This window comes from Pan paniscus, chromosome 6, assembly GCF_029289425.2.
Source record: "Pan paniscus chromosome 6, NHGRI_mPanPan1-v2.0_pri, whole genome shotgun sequence".
NCBI lineage: Eukaryota > Metazoa > Chordata > Mammalia > Primates > Hominidae > Pan > Pan paniscus.
Genome location: NC_073255.2, coordinates 97,989,327 through 98,006,894, shown reverse-complemented (window position 1 = coordinate 98,006,894; position 17,568 = coordinate 97,989,327). Strand labels below are relative to the sequence as shown.

Here is a 17,568-nt window from a genome sequence, read left to right as displayed (position 1 = left end):
TCCTCAAGGGCAGGATCCATGTATGATACATGTTTGGATCCACACAACCTTTGACACAGCCTGTAGCAGACAATAGCTAATATTTATTAAATAAATCTGCACTTAGGCAGTTTGAAAGTTAGAGGCAGATGTATTTTTTTCATGTAGGAATGCAGCCACTTGGTGGGGAACACTACTGAGCCTTTTCATTCATGATGCTTCATTGAGGCATTTATTCCACTGGGGGTGGGAGCACCCCAGGAATGAGGACTTTGCAATTAGAGAAAGAGAAGGGAAGAACTGAGACATCTTGCGCCATTTGATAGTAGGCATACCACATGTGAAAGCAGTTTATAGCTGACTGACATCACAACCAGCAGAGAACAAGTCATGTTAATGAGAACTCTATTGGTTTGTGGTTTTGTGTGTAATTTTTTTTTTGGCTTTGTGGTTATCTAGAAGTGAGAAACATTTTTCTACTTAATTATATGTTTTCATAGTTTTGTATATTGAAGTGATTTTGCAATACATTTAAATCAATATTAGGAATCCATTAAGAACTGTTTTATTAGGGATCCAGATATTACTCAATTTTGAGAAAAGTTCTCCCAAACTCTGCTCATGAACATGCCTGGGCAGGACTGGAAACAGGTAAGGGTGGAAAGGCACTCCCTGAAAGAGGAACATAAGCAAGGATATCAAGATGGGAAAGCAGGGGAAGTTCTCATACTGTGGCAAGGGAGAATCATGGGAAATATGGAAATGCAGTGTGGAAGCCAAACCACAGAGGCTCCTGAATTCCATGCTAATGAAGAGAACAATATTCTGTAAATAACCAGAGCTACTGACGACTTCTGGCCAGTTACTGATACCATCAAAGCTGTCATTCTGGAGGACTGATATAGACTGAAGGGTGGGAAGCACATAGGGAGGAAGACCAGGTAGGAGGACATTACAAAAGAATAACTTGAGTAAAAATGGAAAAACGGCGGATGATGGATGGACAATGCAATGCAATAAGGAGTAAATAAGGCTTGGGAAATAACCGGATGTGAAATCACAGAAAAACATGCCAAAATTGAGATGAATTAGCCTACAATAACAAAAGTTCTGTTTATTTACGAAATATTTCAGTCATATAAAAATATCGAGAAAATAAGATAATAAACATCTGTGTGTCCAGCATCCAGCTTGAGAATTAAAACACTGCAGTACCCTGGATGCATCCTCCTGATCCACTTCCCTCTCCGCCTCCTCAGAAGTAACCAGCACTCTGAATTTGATGTTTATCCTCTCCCTGCATTTATTTACAGTTTTCCTTTATGTGTTTGTACCTATAAACATATGGCATAGTTCTGAGGATATTTTAACTTTATACGAATGGGTCATAAAGCATATCACTTTACAAAGTGCATATTTAACTTAGCATTGTTATTGAGATTTATCAAACATTCACTATCTCTGTATAGTACTTCATTTGTATAGTTCTAACATAGTATTTCACTTTCAGTATATACCCTCATTTATTTATTCATTCCTGCTCACATATTTATTCACTCCTGATGATTAATAATTTAGTTCTTTTGAAACTTTGCTATTACTAACAATGTTGTAGTAAATATTTTTCCTGGTACATGTACACCACTTTCTCTGGAATCCATACCTAGGAATGGGATTATCGATTTAAAGGTATGTAACCTTTACTAAGTATTGATAAAGCTTTACCCAAAATTGTTTTACCAATTGATGCTCCCAACCAACAGTACATTAAAGCTGTCAAGTCAACATTTGGTATTGTCCGGTTCTGATGGCATCTCATTGTAATCTGCACTTCCATGAAAACAGGTGGTATATAGATGGTATGCTGTTTGGTCCCACTTTGTTAGGGTATGTAGGTTTTCAATGCTAACGTGAATTAATCAATCTTGTCTATTGTAGTTTCCTTTTTTCTTCTCATTTAACAAATTCTTCTCTACTTTAGTTTGTATATCCTGAAGGCATATAAAATTACGTAAATTTTAAAAATGCCTTGTTAAAACCACTCAAGGAATAGTTACATGGGCCAACAATTTAAGGCTTTCTAAATCCACTCATTAACATGAAGCAAAACAATCTATCTAGGTGAAAAAATAACAAAATCAAAAAGTACATGGGAAAGCGGGAATATACAAACATGTAAAGTATTACAAGACAGGTTCTGATGAATCTCAAAATGGAGCACATTAACTTCTTTAGAGTATATAGTCCTTCTACTGCCCCTCAGCAAATCCAAAATTGCAGATTAAAGTAATAATGGGAAGCCATTGTTATTCATCAAGTTAGTGCAGATAATTACAAGAACACTCAATGCTCATGAGGGTAAGGTGAAACACAGCAGCTTCACATGCCTCCTGTAGGGATAGAAACTGGACCATTTAGGGGGTGAATATCTATACACATCATAAGCTTTAAAAGGGTTCAAAACTTTTAACCCAATAATTTAAGGAAATAATTAGGAATACAGGCAATGATACATGCATAAAATTTGACAGTTCCAGCATAGTACATGACTGTAAATGTGGGCGACATCAATTATCAACATTAGTGTGATTAAACAAATTATGGAATATCTGTAAAACATATTATATAGCCACTAAAGTTGGGATTTACAGAAAATATTTAATAAGTAAATATTTAAGCCAGAATAAGTGTAAAGTTACATTTGCAATACAACATCAATCACTCAAAATACATCGAGAAAAGAAATTTACTCAAATGTTTGCTTCCCTAAATGTCCACAGTATAGCTGTAATATTTTATATAGAGAGAAGCAGCATTTGAAAATAAATACTAGAACAAAAGAAAGCAATTCCTATATTTTTTTCTACACTGATACTGCATATAATTAAGACTACTGAGACTACATTAGTATTAGTAATACCACATATCAGTCTCAAGACTGAACACCTCAAAATATGTGGGAAATATATTACAAGGAAGTTATAACTATATTTTTACCTCAAAAGTTCCATCAAATAAACTGGAGATATTAGTTGTAAACATCCACATAATATTTAGTTATTAAAACTATCTTCAATCTAAATAGCTAATCCTAACTTTCAGAAATAAAGACAAACCTTTATACTAAGTCATTTCTAGAATACAACCATTCAATTCTAAAACATTAGTTTGGTTCTCAACTTATTTCTCCATGGATATGAACCCATTCTAGAAATTCTTCAAAATGGTTTTTAGCTTATATTTTTAAAAGTTAAGTTGCTTATCTAACAAAATCATTCAGATGCTCTAATTTTCCAAGTTTTTTGTTTTTTTTTAATTTTAAAATAACATTTTTTTCACTGATGGACATAAACGTCGACATATACCCAAATACAATGCAAAATCTACACAAGTCTATGAATTACAAAGCCTAAGTCCTACCGATTCTCCAAAGGGGGCCACTACTAAGATCTTTTTGAGAGTTTCATATTTTTCAGAATTGCTCTTTCTATACTACTTTTCAAATTACGGTTTAAGTTATTTCAGATGGGACTGCTAATTCTACAATGGACATTTGTCAGTTGACAACTTTCCAGAGAATTAGTTCTAAAATTCCAAGCATCACCATGTGCACAGTATAAATTACTGTGGAGTCCATTTACTTAGTGCTTAGCTCTGAAAGTCTGAAATAGTTTTTGGCAAAAAGCAGTAAAACTCAACCTGACCTATAAACTGCATTCATCTAAAACATCTTTAAGATAATCATCTTACTACAAAGGCCTATCAAGACAAATGAGAGAGAGAACCCACAGCCCAGTTTTTATATTTAAACATAACTAAACAACAACAGCAGCAACAAAAAACACATTGTTTTACCTAATGGTGAAATGTTCCAATAATGTGTTATGTACTTTATCGGCTTCCCAAAGACTTCCATTCCCACATATTTAGAAAATGCAGGCCATAAAACTGGCATTCTATAAATATTTGTTGAATGAATTTACACGTTTCATAAGAACCAGATGTCGTAACTGCAACTAAGCCCAACCAGCAAATGATATTATGATGAAAGTAGAAGCTATAGAACACATGCTGTTTAATCACCAAATAGTTCTTATTTTGCAATTACTTATCACTAAACATGAAGGGTAGTTTTCTAAGATCAGAATTCCCTTTTAAAAGCAATGGAAATCATGTTGTATGCACCACCTACAGATCAGAAGAGCTGAAGTGATGGGAAAGCAGCACGATTATTTCAAGTCCAATGACTGTAAACTTAATCAGAATTTACAACTGTCTCAGTCAGTGAAGCCTGCTATAAAAGAAAACTATACTGGGTGGCTTAAACAACATTTATTTCTCATAGGTCAAGAAGCTGGAGATCGCATCAGGGGGCCAGAATGGTCTGGTTCTTGGTGAGGGCCCTCACTGAGTTATGTTTCATATGGCCACTTCTTGGTACAAAAGCAAGAGAGCTCCTGTGTCTTTTTTTTTTTTTTTAATAAGGATACCAATCTCATCATGAAGGACCAGCCCTCATTACCTAATCTAACCTTAATTACTTCCCAAAAGCCCCATCTCCAAACCCTATCACATTGGGGGTTAGGGTTTCGACATGTGAATTTTGGGGGAATACAAATATTCAGTCTGCACCAGCAACAATATTTATTTATGACAAAGGAATTTTATCACAAACATTACCAGAGGAAAACAGTCAGAAAAACATTATTATTGGGGCTCTTTCAGCCTGACCTGAATAATCGTATCATCAAAAGAACTCCACTTAAAACACTCTTGCCAAATCATAAAAGATTCATTATCACTAATAATAGTTTTTGGTCATTCCTAAGGAAGCGGATGTTTCCATGCAAGATGACACCAAATGGTTTCTCTCAAAATGTACTACTAAAACAAGTTTCTAGATCGACATTAGAAGAAGTTTAACTATAAAACAGCAATAATATTAAGTGTGATAGATATGTGTGTGTTCATGTACATGCGAATATCTAGAACATGATGAATGTTTACTCTGTGCAAGGCAGTGTTTTAAATACCTTACTGATAAAGTGATAGGTTTCATGAATGTGGCAAAGGCCAGATAAGACGTGAGAAATGCTTATGAAATGCATAAATGGAAAAGAACCAGAGAAGATTACCTCCTCTAGGACTCTGAGATGGACTGGACTGTGGCTCAGCAATACAAGCACCCCGGGAGCCTGTGAGAAATGCAGAATCTCAGGCCCCACCCCAGACCTACTCAATGAGAATCTGCATTTTGAAAGATTCAAAATTACTTCTATGCATAGTAAAGTTTAACTTTAACAAGAACGAGCTCTAAAAAAATAAGGTCAGCACTTGGATTGCAGCAAGGACATACAGTAGGAATAATTGTGGGAAAAAAACACAAAAACCTAACTCAATAGAGAATGTAATATGAGAAATTTTTGAAAATTATTAAAGTGCTTTTTTTCTCTTTTGCATTTACATGAATAATGGGAGAAGAGGCAGACACTGGTATCATCCACACAAAAATGGAAGAGTACAAGTGCCTTACTTTCCCAGGCATCCCATGGCAGAGCCTGCAAGCTTGGGAGCTACAGGGCATTCAGTTAGGAGCAACTGCAGAAGTCAGACGGGGAAAAGAGAGGCAGAGTCAGACCCATATCTTAATCTCCACTCTGGGCCAAAGCTGAATTGTATGTCAGAGAAGATGAAGAAACTGCTAAAGGCAGTGGGGCCTGTTTGGGTTAAGAAAGTCTCCTAGGCAGCAACATGTATCCAAGCAGTATGATGAAGTGTGGCTAAGCAGAGGGAATGCCTGAGCTGACCCTTCCCCATCACCATGGGACCTCTGTGGAATGTATGCAACATATAATTTTTCTGATGCTTGAGATAACCAGAGAAGGCAAAGCACTCGAAACAGCTGAGAACCTGGCTACCTCATACTGGCTCTACAGGAAAGGGCTGCCTGGGAAAAACCAAGTAAGAAGGACACAGCATCCACGAGATTGAAAGGAAAACTGCAGCCAACCCAGGGTGTACAGGATTCACACAGACAACGTACTGCTTAATATATGCTCACAAATGAAAAATTATAAGAGGACACAATTTACCACGAGACAGAGTCAAGACACCATAAATAGCTGAAGCTCAAGAACTTCAAAAATCGTTTTTCAGACTATGAAATAGGTACAATATAATGAAAATGGCTTTGAAAAAGCCAGAAAATAAAGAAGTAGAATAACAGATACTTTTTCAAGCTAAAGATTAGAAATGGTTTTTAGACATAGAAATTTCACCACTAAAATGTAAAGCTCAATATATTAATAGGTAGATTAGTTATTACCAACTGGATAAAAGTGAACCTAGAAAATGTGTAAGTAGCACAAAAAGATAAAAACCACAAAGAAGTTACAATTAAGTTCGAATGAGAAGCCCAACCTTCATATAAAAGGAACTCCAGAAGGAGAAAAGTACACGGGAATAAACACCACATTACCTCTTTAAAAAATATATAGATTGATATGGTTACATGACTGCCTATTTCTCAATACTTCTATATCAATCAGAAAGTCAATAATTTAAAGCAGAAAGTAATTTAAAGAGTGACTGCAAAGTGAAAAAGGAAAAATATGCACACTGCCTATTTTTCTGAATATTCTGAAAAGTTTAAATAAAAAAATAGATTAAAAATTACTTAAGGAGTGTATTACTTGGATTTTATCACTTTTAAAGCTAGGCATGACTTGAGACCAGGACACGGGAGTCTTTAAAGCAGTATGAAGATGCTAGTGGATCAGGTGGATGGAAAAAGGTGCTGGAGGCAAGAGAGGACGAATCGATGGAGGCAAGTGCTCAGTGTTGGTCTTGAATTACAGGAGCACCATCTTATAGTCCCAGCAACTTTACTGACCAGCATTACTTTTTACAGTAACAAAATATACCTTGCATACATTTCTTGATCTGATTGCTGATTGAATGTGCTCAGTTTGTGAAAACTTAAGTGAGCTAGTATACATGGATCAATTTCAAGCTATACCGAGATAAATGTAATTCTTGGAATTAGATTAATTTCGGAACCATATAAGAAGGCAGTTTAACTCCTACTACATTATATTGATTATAACTGTAAGTTTACTTACAAGTTCCATCCCTCTTAAATACCATGAAGAACAAAATTAGTAAGCCTTCAGCAACGGCTGTCAAATAAGATGTATGTGCCCAAACAAGAAAAATGAATAATATAGATTAGTTACTAGAAAAAATTCTGGACTGTACTTTAGTGAGGCAAGGGTAACAGGAGGAGTTTCATACAATTCAAGATGTAAGTCTTAAGGAACTCATTTTACAATTTATTAAAAGGCACAAATACTATCACAGATTCAACAATTCACTGTTTCTCTATCACGGTTACCACCACTTTTAAAGACATTCTTCTCCTAAAAGTAAATCCATTATAATCCTGGAGTTCTATCAGGAATCTCTTTGAATCAACAGTGCAGGAAGTTTTAGAAAGGATTTTATATTTTGTGGAAAGTTGTCAAACTCCTCTGAGAAATGGCACCATCTTTTGAATAAACTTAACGTTTCATAATTTACACTAACAGCTTTATTTTCCAAAAAAAAAAAAAAAGTTTGCAAGAAGCCACTGCACTAATTCTAAAAATGGATAATAAAATGAAGAGAAAATTACTGCTATAACACTTGTAAAGTCTTCTGATTACGTAAAGTGCATTCTCTATAGAATTCTTAACACAGCACAGATATTTACCTGGTCTAGTCCCAGTAAGGAGGCTGTTAAGAGAAATCCAAGTCCCTCAAGGAAGTTACGGTGGGATTAGAAACTAATGTTTAAAACTGAATTTATACTTCTTGAAGTCTTCACTATATATATATACACACACACATATATGAACACATATAGATACACACACATATATGCACACATATAGATACACACGCGCACACACACACACACACACACACATATCCTTGCTAAGAAAAGCCAATAAAAAGAATTTAATGCCTATGACCACAAATGGATGAAACTGCAAGGGAGGGCTGATTCCACAGAGTCTCTAAAGTATTTATAATAATAGCCTATAATTATTAAGAATGTATGTACCATGTAGTATTCTAAGTACTTCAGATGCATTAGCTTACTTTGTCACTAGCCCTATGAAGTAGATATATTTATTATCCAGCATTTATAGAAGAAAAAACTGAAGCTTATAAAATTTGGTAACTTGCCCAAGGTCTCATGGGAAAACTTTTACCACCACAGTTCTAAGTCAACTCACCTTTCCTCTCTGGAAAGTCTTTCTACAGAGCTAAATAAACCTTGGAGGGGAAAAAAATTCCTTAGACATGGAAAATGTTAGAAAACTAAATTCATAGATAGCAAAGTCTCTTCTACATTATAAGTTTCCATACAACACAAAGCTTACACCCAGTAAGGGTTAAATAGTAGGTTCAGAAATACATGAAAACAATTGACAGATTTATAACCAAAGTAATATCTGAGAGGCAGGCTACCTCCACCTCCACCCCCCAAGATCAACAATGAAGTCCCAATATTGACACTCACCTCCCCTACCTAGTATCTATTTTATTCTTTTTCTTCCCCATTTGACATTATGAGGACTTATCTTTATGTATATATTGTATTTCCCCAAGTAGACTGTAAATTCTCTTAAGGATCTGGTAAGGCTAAAGCGTAATTTGACAGGAAAAGCATGGAACACATCTTACAAATGCTACTAGTGATCATCCTCACCACATAGGAACAAGCAAGACATAAAGAACAGTCTGCTGGTGAGCCTCTGAGCAGCCTGCTGGCTCCTGAAAGCTGAGGTTTACCAGAGTCACATCATCCTGTGTGAAATATATAGTTGTGAGTATATATTAAATGCCACATTGCAATAGTGTATGCATTTTAAGAAAGCAGCAAAATAACATGTGAAACAGCAAGGCAGCAATACTGTTAAAAACAAAGTTCCCAGAATATTCAAATATGAAAATCACATTTCACTCTACCACTTAATTATTTACCAAGAATCATGATTTTGATCATGCAACAAGAATATGGTCCCCAAAATTAGTTTACTTTTTAGAAATGTGTTAGGAATAATGCAGTAGGTTTTCATTACTCTAAACCAGCAAGATATATATTGGGCTAAAATTCACTCAAAATACCCAAGGCACAAAGAATATGCACCAATTTTTCCCTTTAAAAGAAAACTAGTCAAAATTAATGTTCAACAATTTATCCATTAATTTAAATAACAATTATGAAACAGCTACTATGTACCATCCCATCAGATGATAAGTCTGACAAGATTCATGCTCTTATGGGGCCAATGCCATAAAGGCAACAGACAATAAAAAATAAAAGTACAAGATGATTTCAATATGGTATTAGTAGGAAGGGAGACGAAGGAAGACTAATTTAGACTGGATGATCAGGAAAAATGTCAATAAAGAAGAGGCAAAGAAAAGCTTTATTCTTTCACACTACGACTTGAGTAACACCATGGGTTCAATATGACGTGTAAGAAACTGGTGCTTTTAGTGTTACCATGATAGTCACATAAATTATGAGGGACTGGAGAATGTAAAATTACAATTATTTTGCGCTTTCAAAAGTGATATATGAGATACCAATGAAGATAATGGGAAATGGGGTGCTGCTATAACAAACACCTAAAAATGCAGAAATGGGCAATGGGCAGAGGCTAAAAGAATTTTGAGAAGCATAATAGAAAAAGTCTAGGTGGTCTTGACATACTGTTAATAGAAATACGATGTTAATGTCTCTCCCAGTGTGGGCTCAGAACGAAGTGAGAAGCATGGTAGATGAAACATTATCACCTTAGAAAATATGTGAATTATCATGAACATACTATTGCTAGATGCATGGAGCTTAAATTTGCTGCTGATGAGGACTTGGATGGGAAGAAAGGTGAAACATGTTATCAGAAACTAGAGGAAGGGGATCCTTGCTATATACAGGCAGAAAGCTTAGCTGAATTAAGTCCAGCAGTTATGTGGAAAGCAGACCTTGTAAGCTATGAACCTGGACATTAAGATGAAGAGATTTCCAAGCAAAGTATTAAAGATGTGGCCGGTTCTTTGTTTTTGTTTTTTCTTGCTGGTTACAGTAAAATGGGACAGGAAAAAAGTGAAGTAAAAGAATATGAAATGAAATAATGCTGTCAGACCACCATAATTCCAGAGGCAAGAAACAGGCTGATAAAAGTAATCAGCAGAATACAGGTGCTACACCCTTCATTAGAAAAGAAGGATGACTCCCAAGAGTGGAGAAGTTCAGTACCCACAGGGTGGAGTAAAGAGTCACAGAGAACTATCCCCAGTCCTTGAAACCTAAAGGAGTTTTGAAAGTGCTCAAAACTAGAGACTCCTTTTTTCTTTCCATTTAATGATAACCTATGCCTGACCCACCATATTCTGGGAGCAGATAACTTGTTTGCTAGTTTCACAGGTCCACAAACAGACAGGAATTTTGTCCCAGTATGGATTACACCCAGAATCTCACCTATTCCTGAGTTAGATCAAGAGCACTGGTTGAGATTTTGCAGTCAGCTGTGGCTGTATTGGGTTGAGACTTTTGGAGATGTTGGGAGAGGGTGAATGCATTTTGCATGCAGGATGCACATGAGCCTTTGGGAGCCAGAGGGCGGACTGTGGAAGGCAAAATAATGGTCCCCAAAGATAAATATGTCCCAATCCCTGAAACCTGTGAATATGTCACCTCATAGGGCAAAAGGAATTTTGCAGATGTGATCTTGAGATGGGACTATAACTTGGATTATGTGGGTGGGCCCAATGTAATTACACGGGTCCTTCCAAGTGAAAAGGGGAGGCAGGAGAGTGATGCCACATGAGAAAGACTCCACCAGCTATTGCTGGCTTTGAGATGGAGAAGGCACCATGAGCCAATGAAAGCAGGCAGCCTCTGTAGAGCTGAAAAAGGCAAGGGAATGAATTCTCCTCTAGAATCTCCAGAAGAAAAGAAGCCCTATCAACAACCTGACTTTAGCCCAGTGGAAACCCTTTTTGGACTTCTAACCTCCACAACTGTATGACAATAAATTTTGTGTTGTCACTACGTTTATGGTAATGAACATTCATTAAAAAAATTTTTTTGCCCTATTTCCGTTACGGTTTTTAATTGGCACTAACAAGTTATGACAGAAACCAGTCTGAGCACTAAAAGATTAGGTAGAGCTGACCTTAGTTCGTAAGACTCAAATGGAGTCTGGGATCTGAACTTCACTGTGTCATACTCTGGGGAGTCATACATTGGTTAACTGCATGCCAGAACATGTGACCAAGAAATCTGCAACAAACACACTCAAATACACTCAGGTCTTCCTGTGTGAATTTGTTGTACACAGAATTTTCCAAGGCAGTTAGAAATGTGTAACAAAATAAAAATTGATTGTGGTTGAATACACAATTTCTGTTTAAAAAATTACAGCAGTCTTTTTCAAGTTTAAATAACATCTATTAAATTCTGTAAGAGAGGCATGTTTCCTATCACTGAGACATTCAACAACAGTCATACTTTTTATGCATTAGAAATTGGGGCCAAAGGGTGCGGTGGCTCACCCCTGTAATCCCAGCACTTTGGGAGGCCGCGGCAGGCGGATCACGAGGTCAGGAGATCGACACCACCCGGGCTAACACGGTGAAACCCCGTCTCTACTACAAATACAAAAAAATTAGCCGGGCGTGGTGGCAGGCACCTGTAGTCCCAGCTACTTGGGAGGCTGAGGCAGGAGAATGGCGTGAACCCGGAAGGCGGAGCTTGCAGTGAGCGGAGACTGCGCCACTGCACTCCAGCCTGGGCGACAGAGCAAGACTCCGTCAAAAAAAAAGAAAAAAAAAAAGAAATTGGGGCCAAAAATAAAAATTAGAAAATGAGATCTACCTTTACAAAAAAAAAAAAAAAAATTGCAGGGCAAAGTGCCATAATTGCAACATAGCAGATCCTCCTCCAATGAATATCCATTATCATTTTCTCAACTTTAATTTATCAAATACAATGACTGTGAAAAGCTCTTATAAATATGAAAAAAAATCTTAAACCAAACAATTTGATTTTAGATGCCATGTGTTCACTGTGGTCATCACATAATTTACTATTCCTTTTTTGTTTACATAATTTGGCTGGACAGTTATTTGCTCTCATTGATATTGAAAACAGCAGAGCATAAAGTTTATATTCCAGCAAGATAATAATTTTACATAATTAAGAAGTCATTTTACACATAATAAAATAGAAGGGTTGTTAGGTATTCAAAGAAAACCTACAAAAATTCTGCCTTTAAAGTGCCCACAGCAGTAGGAAAATAGGCTGGGCAGAAGGATAAACAATACCAGAAATCAAGTGCAAATATGCTTTAACATGTGCCAACAGTTTCTGTTTGGAGAAGGGTGCCCTAAGGAAAAAGTATAAGTGTACAGGGAAGCCAAGTCTAAAAGATTTTATTCTGCAGGAAACGGAAAAGTCAACAAAGGTTTCTGAGCAAGGAAGCAGCATGATATCTGCAGTAGAAAGAACAGGCTAGAGGAAAAGACAAGAAGCAAGAGAGCCTATTGGAATTAGGCTGCCAGAGGCAGAGAAGGACTTGAACTATGAATATGAAAATGAAAAACAGAAGGTACAGAAAAAAATCAGCAATTCCAAAACATACTCTTAAACCACCTGTGGCTTCTTATTAAAGTAACTGCTAATACAAGGTATGCCATGAGAAAGAAGCACACAACCCATACTGAAATACCGGATCCGTTTATTCAAGGAAATGGGCTTTTTGACATCTAAGATCCTAAACCAATTCTAAGAAAGTCAAAGCAATGAAAAATCAAAAGCCCTGCAATGCCAACATTTCTCAACTAGGGGAAGTCACAGGGCAAGTTCAAAAGGAGTGAAGATAAATGATGCAGCATCCCAAAGAGCTGCCTGGTGGCAGCAATAGAAAAATATCCACCACACAGAAGAAATCCAATCCCTCAGCTCATTTTCCCCCAAACCTGGAATACTTAAACCAAGCTGAAGAAGGAGACAAGGGTGTGGAATTTTGTATATGAGGGGGAGTGGAGCGGAAGGAAGGATAGTGAGGTGGAATAAAGGAGAATACTGCTCAAAGTACAGAAAATAAATTCATGATCATTTATTTGTATGTCAACTCTTATGTCCTCAAAATACATAATATTTCATAAGTACAAGTAGTATACTATAGCTACCTACCGAAATAAAGCATAAGCTTAATCTTACTGCCCTTAAAAGGATGATAAATTAAAACATTCTCAAAGATATAAAAATAAAAAATAATTTCCTCAACAATTAGACATTATTATATAAAAAACTTTCATTACTTACTTCTTTAAAATGTTTCTCTATTAAGTATTAGCATCCTAATAAGCATAAAAACTAAACCTAAAAGACAAACAACCCAAACTCTGGCCTGATTTCCTTAGTGTCAATGATTAGACTAGCTCCTCTTTTTTTAAGGCCTAATTCACCGCTCAGTATAGTGAAATACCTCTGATTTAAATCATATAGACAGTGCCAAAATCTTTACTAATAGTGTGCAAGTCTCATATCTAAATTACTCAGCCCAGCTGTTTAAAATGACAATACATTCCTTAAGAAAAAAATGCAATATATTTAACAGACTGTCTTAAAAGTACTTTAAAAATTTTATGCCTTAAATTTAAAAAACATCATGTGATGAGAAAAACAGAATAAGTGAAGATGAACACGATCTAATGTAAATGACTGTGACACTGGTTATACGTTACCTAGAAACGATTTTACATTTCCAGTTTATTCTACTGCCGTGTTTTACATGGAATTATTTCATTTAGCTGCTTACACATATGCTTTAACGATTCAAAAAAGAACCAAAAGGTCACAATTTACTACTAAAGTCAAATTAGGAAAACGATGTTTTCGAACATTCCAAGAATTGAATTTCTGGAATAAGTAAGCCAGCATTCTGTTTACAGGACTAGGGTGATGGAACTCTGGGCAAAAGGGTAGACTAGAACGGGTATAAGACAGAGGAGAGTGCTGGGCCAGCAGGGACAGCCAGGATTTCCAGAGAGGAGAGAGGTAGGGAAAAGCAAAAGACCAAAGCTAGAAAAGACAGCCAAAAGAATTCAGTCACTTAAAGATTTCTAAAAATCATTCTGAAATATTTCTAATGGCACCAGTACTGGTTTAGAGAAATAAGAATTCTGGCCGGGCGAGGTGGCTCACGCCTGTAATCCCAGAACTTTGGGAGGCTGAGGCGGGCGGATCACCTGAGGTCAGGAATTGGAGACCAGCGTGGCCAACATGGTGAAACCCGGTCTCTACTAAAAATACAAAATTAGCCGAGCATGGTGGCACGCACCTGTAGTCCCGGGTACTCAGGAGGCTGAGGCTGGAGAATCGCTTGAACCCAGGAGGTGAAGGTTGCAGTGAGCCGAGATCGGGCCACTGCACTCCAGCCTGGGCGACTGCGCAAGACTCCGTCTCAAAAAAAAAAAAAAAAAAAAAAAGGAAAAGAAAAGAAAAAAAAAAAAAGAAAAAAAAAAGAAATAAGAATTCCATAATTTCTTCTGGAAATGAGGCCTCTGCTACATCTTTCTCTGAACTCACTTATGATGACTGTCAAGATTCAACTTCTGGTTCTGTATTATACATTCAGTTATATTTAAGTCTTAATCTAGAACAGTGGTCCTTAACTAACGCTGTATTTTGCCCCCAGAGGACTTCTAGCAATATGTGGAAACACTTTTGGAGCTCACAGGTTAGGGGGCTGCTACTAGCATCCAATGAGTGGAGGCCAAAGATGCTGCTGAACACCCTACAATGCACAAAAACAACCTGCAGAACAAAGAATTACCCAGCCCCAAATGCCAACCGTGCTAAGATCAAGACACACTGATCTCTTCTGAACATAAGCAAAAGCCTACTCCTGGGACCTTTATTCTAGTCCATCCCTAACAGTCACCTAATTAAAGGACAAAACACCACCACCAGATGATTCATTTTTCAATTGCTTTAAACATGGTGGATGGCTGGCTCAAACTAAGAGTCACACAGAAATACACTGAAACAACGTATCACACCAGGAGAGCAAAAACTGCAAGAAAAAAACTTCTTAATCCTCTTATTTCATATCTATCTCACATTCAATTCACAAGAGAAGTACATACACTAACCTCCTCAAAACACAGTATTTCTTATTAATGTAAAAACTTAGGCAAACAACATTAACTGAGAAAGATTTATGTTGGGGGCGACAGGGTGAAAAAAGCCACCGAGGTCTTTAAAATGCAAAGTTATTTCACAGTTTACTTGCAAAATGACTCAGATCATGATTACTTTTAGTCATGCCAACTTTGCTGCTCCCAAGCCTACTAGTAATGGAGAAAAAAAACCCACCATTTTTTCTGCAGTCATTAAACCAATGAAACAGAAGCTTACTGAAAACAGGTTTGTGCAACATTTCTTTTTTATTATAACTGGTATAAAAATAAAAGCAGTCCTTGGAAATGCAAATGAAGATTCTGAGAAATTTTTCATCTATCTAAATACCTAGAGTGTGAGAAGAAAACATGCAAACAAAAGAAAACCCTAACTCACGAATCTTAACCTGTAAAGATTTTCCTAATGCTTCCCTCAGTGAAAACCCTGGTTTACTCTTTATTTTCTTCCCCGTCAAACATTTGGAAAAGACCCCCACGTAGCGTTTCACGAACAGAACAGTGCTAAGAACAAATAAAAGCCTTGCGTGTACCTGGCAAATCTCATTCATCAGAAACGGTGGCAGCGGAGACAGAACCCTGTTGTCTGGCGTGACCCTCTCGCTCTTTCACAGCAGTTTTCATCACTCGAGTATCTGCCTTGCCTACTACTAAAGCAAAGCTTCCCAACCCCACTTGGGTGGCTTCCATGCCCCCACAGCAAGAAAAATCAAGCATCCAGCGCAGCCTTTTCTCAGCGCAGGGGGAATGTAATCAGCGCTCCTTGACCACTTAAGGAGTCGCCATAGGAAGTTAACAGGAAAGACGCTTCAGCCCCATCTCAGAGGCCCCACAAAAGGTGCACTGATTTCACCAAACGTGGCACTCTGGGCATGAGAAAACCACAGTCGAAACACAACCTACACCGCACACGAAGAAGGGTTTTCCGGGAGGGGGTTGGGGGCGCGGGGGGGGGGTGTTTTCATTTTCTAGCCGCGAATGCCCCTTCATCTTTACAAGGCTGAGCTAAACTTCAAAGCAAAGAGGGTTTCCACGCGACCCGCCGCCTCGGACTCGCGCCTGGGCTCTTTGCTGGGTCGCACGAAGGCATCCGAGTGAAGTGACGCGCCCGCCCCGCCGCGGGGAGTCCTCGCCCGCCGGGGCGGAGAGAGGCCAGACACCGGGAGAGGGGGACCCGCCTCGCCTCCGCACCGCCGGACCCAGCTCCCGCTCAGAAGCCTCCTCGGGCGCTTCCTCCCGCTTCCCTCCGGGTTTCCAAACGCCGAGGGCCGCGCAGCGCCGCACCCGGTCCCCCGCCGACCCCCGGGCCCCGACCCGGCCGCCCTTACCGAGCAGCAGCAGCTTGACCTCGCGCGCCGCCTTCTCGCCGTCCTCACGGAGGTTGCGGTCGATCATCTTACTCCGCTCCACCGCCGCCTTGTCCTCGGCGCTCAGCGTGCAGCCCATGGTGCCGAAAGCGAGAGCCTGCCGCCGCTCCCTCCGCGCCCGAGTGCGGGCTCCAAGCACAGGGGAATCCTTTCTCTCTCCGAGCGGGCGTTCGAACGCCTCCCGACGGGGGCCACGCCGCCCCCACCACTGCCTAAGCGGAGTCGAGGGAGACGCTGTCCGCAAAGGGGCAGACAGCAACGGGCGGCTGTTCCTCACGACCAGGCTCTGCTTCCCGGCCCGGCTCAGCGCCCCCAAGTCCCGGGTTTGGGGTTTTGAATCTCTGGGTACAGTGGCCGCCGCACTCCCGCCGGTGGCCGCGCCGCAGCCTCGCCAAGCCCAGCGGAGCTCGGCCTCCGCGCGCCGCCGCGGCCCCGCCCCTGCCCGCCCCTCCCACCACCCCGCGACCACTCCCAGAGCGCGCGCCCGCGCACGTGCCCTCGGACAGCGCCCCCTCGGAGGGGCGCGCGCGCCCCCCGGCCCCCGACCCCGGCGCCGCGCCACCACTGAGGGCCTGGCGCCCCCTGGCAGCATCCCCGGGGCGCGCCACTGCCCCGCGGGGCTGTGGCCTTCTGCCCTGGGCGGGAGTGGGGTAATTTCTTTCCGTTTACTCACACGGAGGGAACTGTGCGTACCTGCCCCTTCGGGTGGGGGTGGGAGAGCTGCCAAAGTTGCCGAAAAAAGCCAGTTCTGGGCGTTTGAGCATGCCCAGCGCCGGCAGCCACGCAAGGTTTTTCAAAATGCAAATCCCTGTCGGCTGGTTTCAGGGCCGTGAGAAACAGGGAACTGGGGAAGGAATGGATCCTGGTGAAACCAGAGATGGGCACAGTGGAGAACAGGAAAGTCGGGGGAGGGGACTAGAAAAGGGCACCAAGGTCACTTTCTTCCTACCTTTTGCTTCTC

The 17,568-nt window shown here is 39.6% G+C and overlaps 1 protein-coding gene across 2 annotated transcripts in view; it reads right to left on the bottom strand.

Annotated features, from left to right (window-relative positions):
- GNAI1 (G protein subunit alpha i1) overlaps nucleotides 1–17,065 on the bottom strand; it is an 85,218-nt gene extending 68,153 nt beyond the window's left edge. The window contains exon 1 of one of the 2 annotated variants that reach the window (XM_034964331.3): nucleotides 16,569–17,065. In XM_034964331.3, coding sequence (XP_034820222.1) covers nucleotides 16,569–16,686 — 118 coding nt within the window. In that variant the 5' untranslated portion in view covers nucleotides 16,687–17,065. Of the gene's footprint in view, nucleotides 1–15,773; nucleotides 15,861–16,568 lie in introns of those variants that run through there. The other variant, XM_003822748.5, reaches the window with a different exon arrangement.
- Nucleotides 17,066–17,568: the final 503 nt, after the last annotated feature.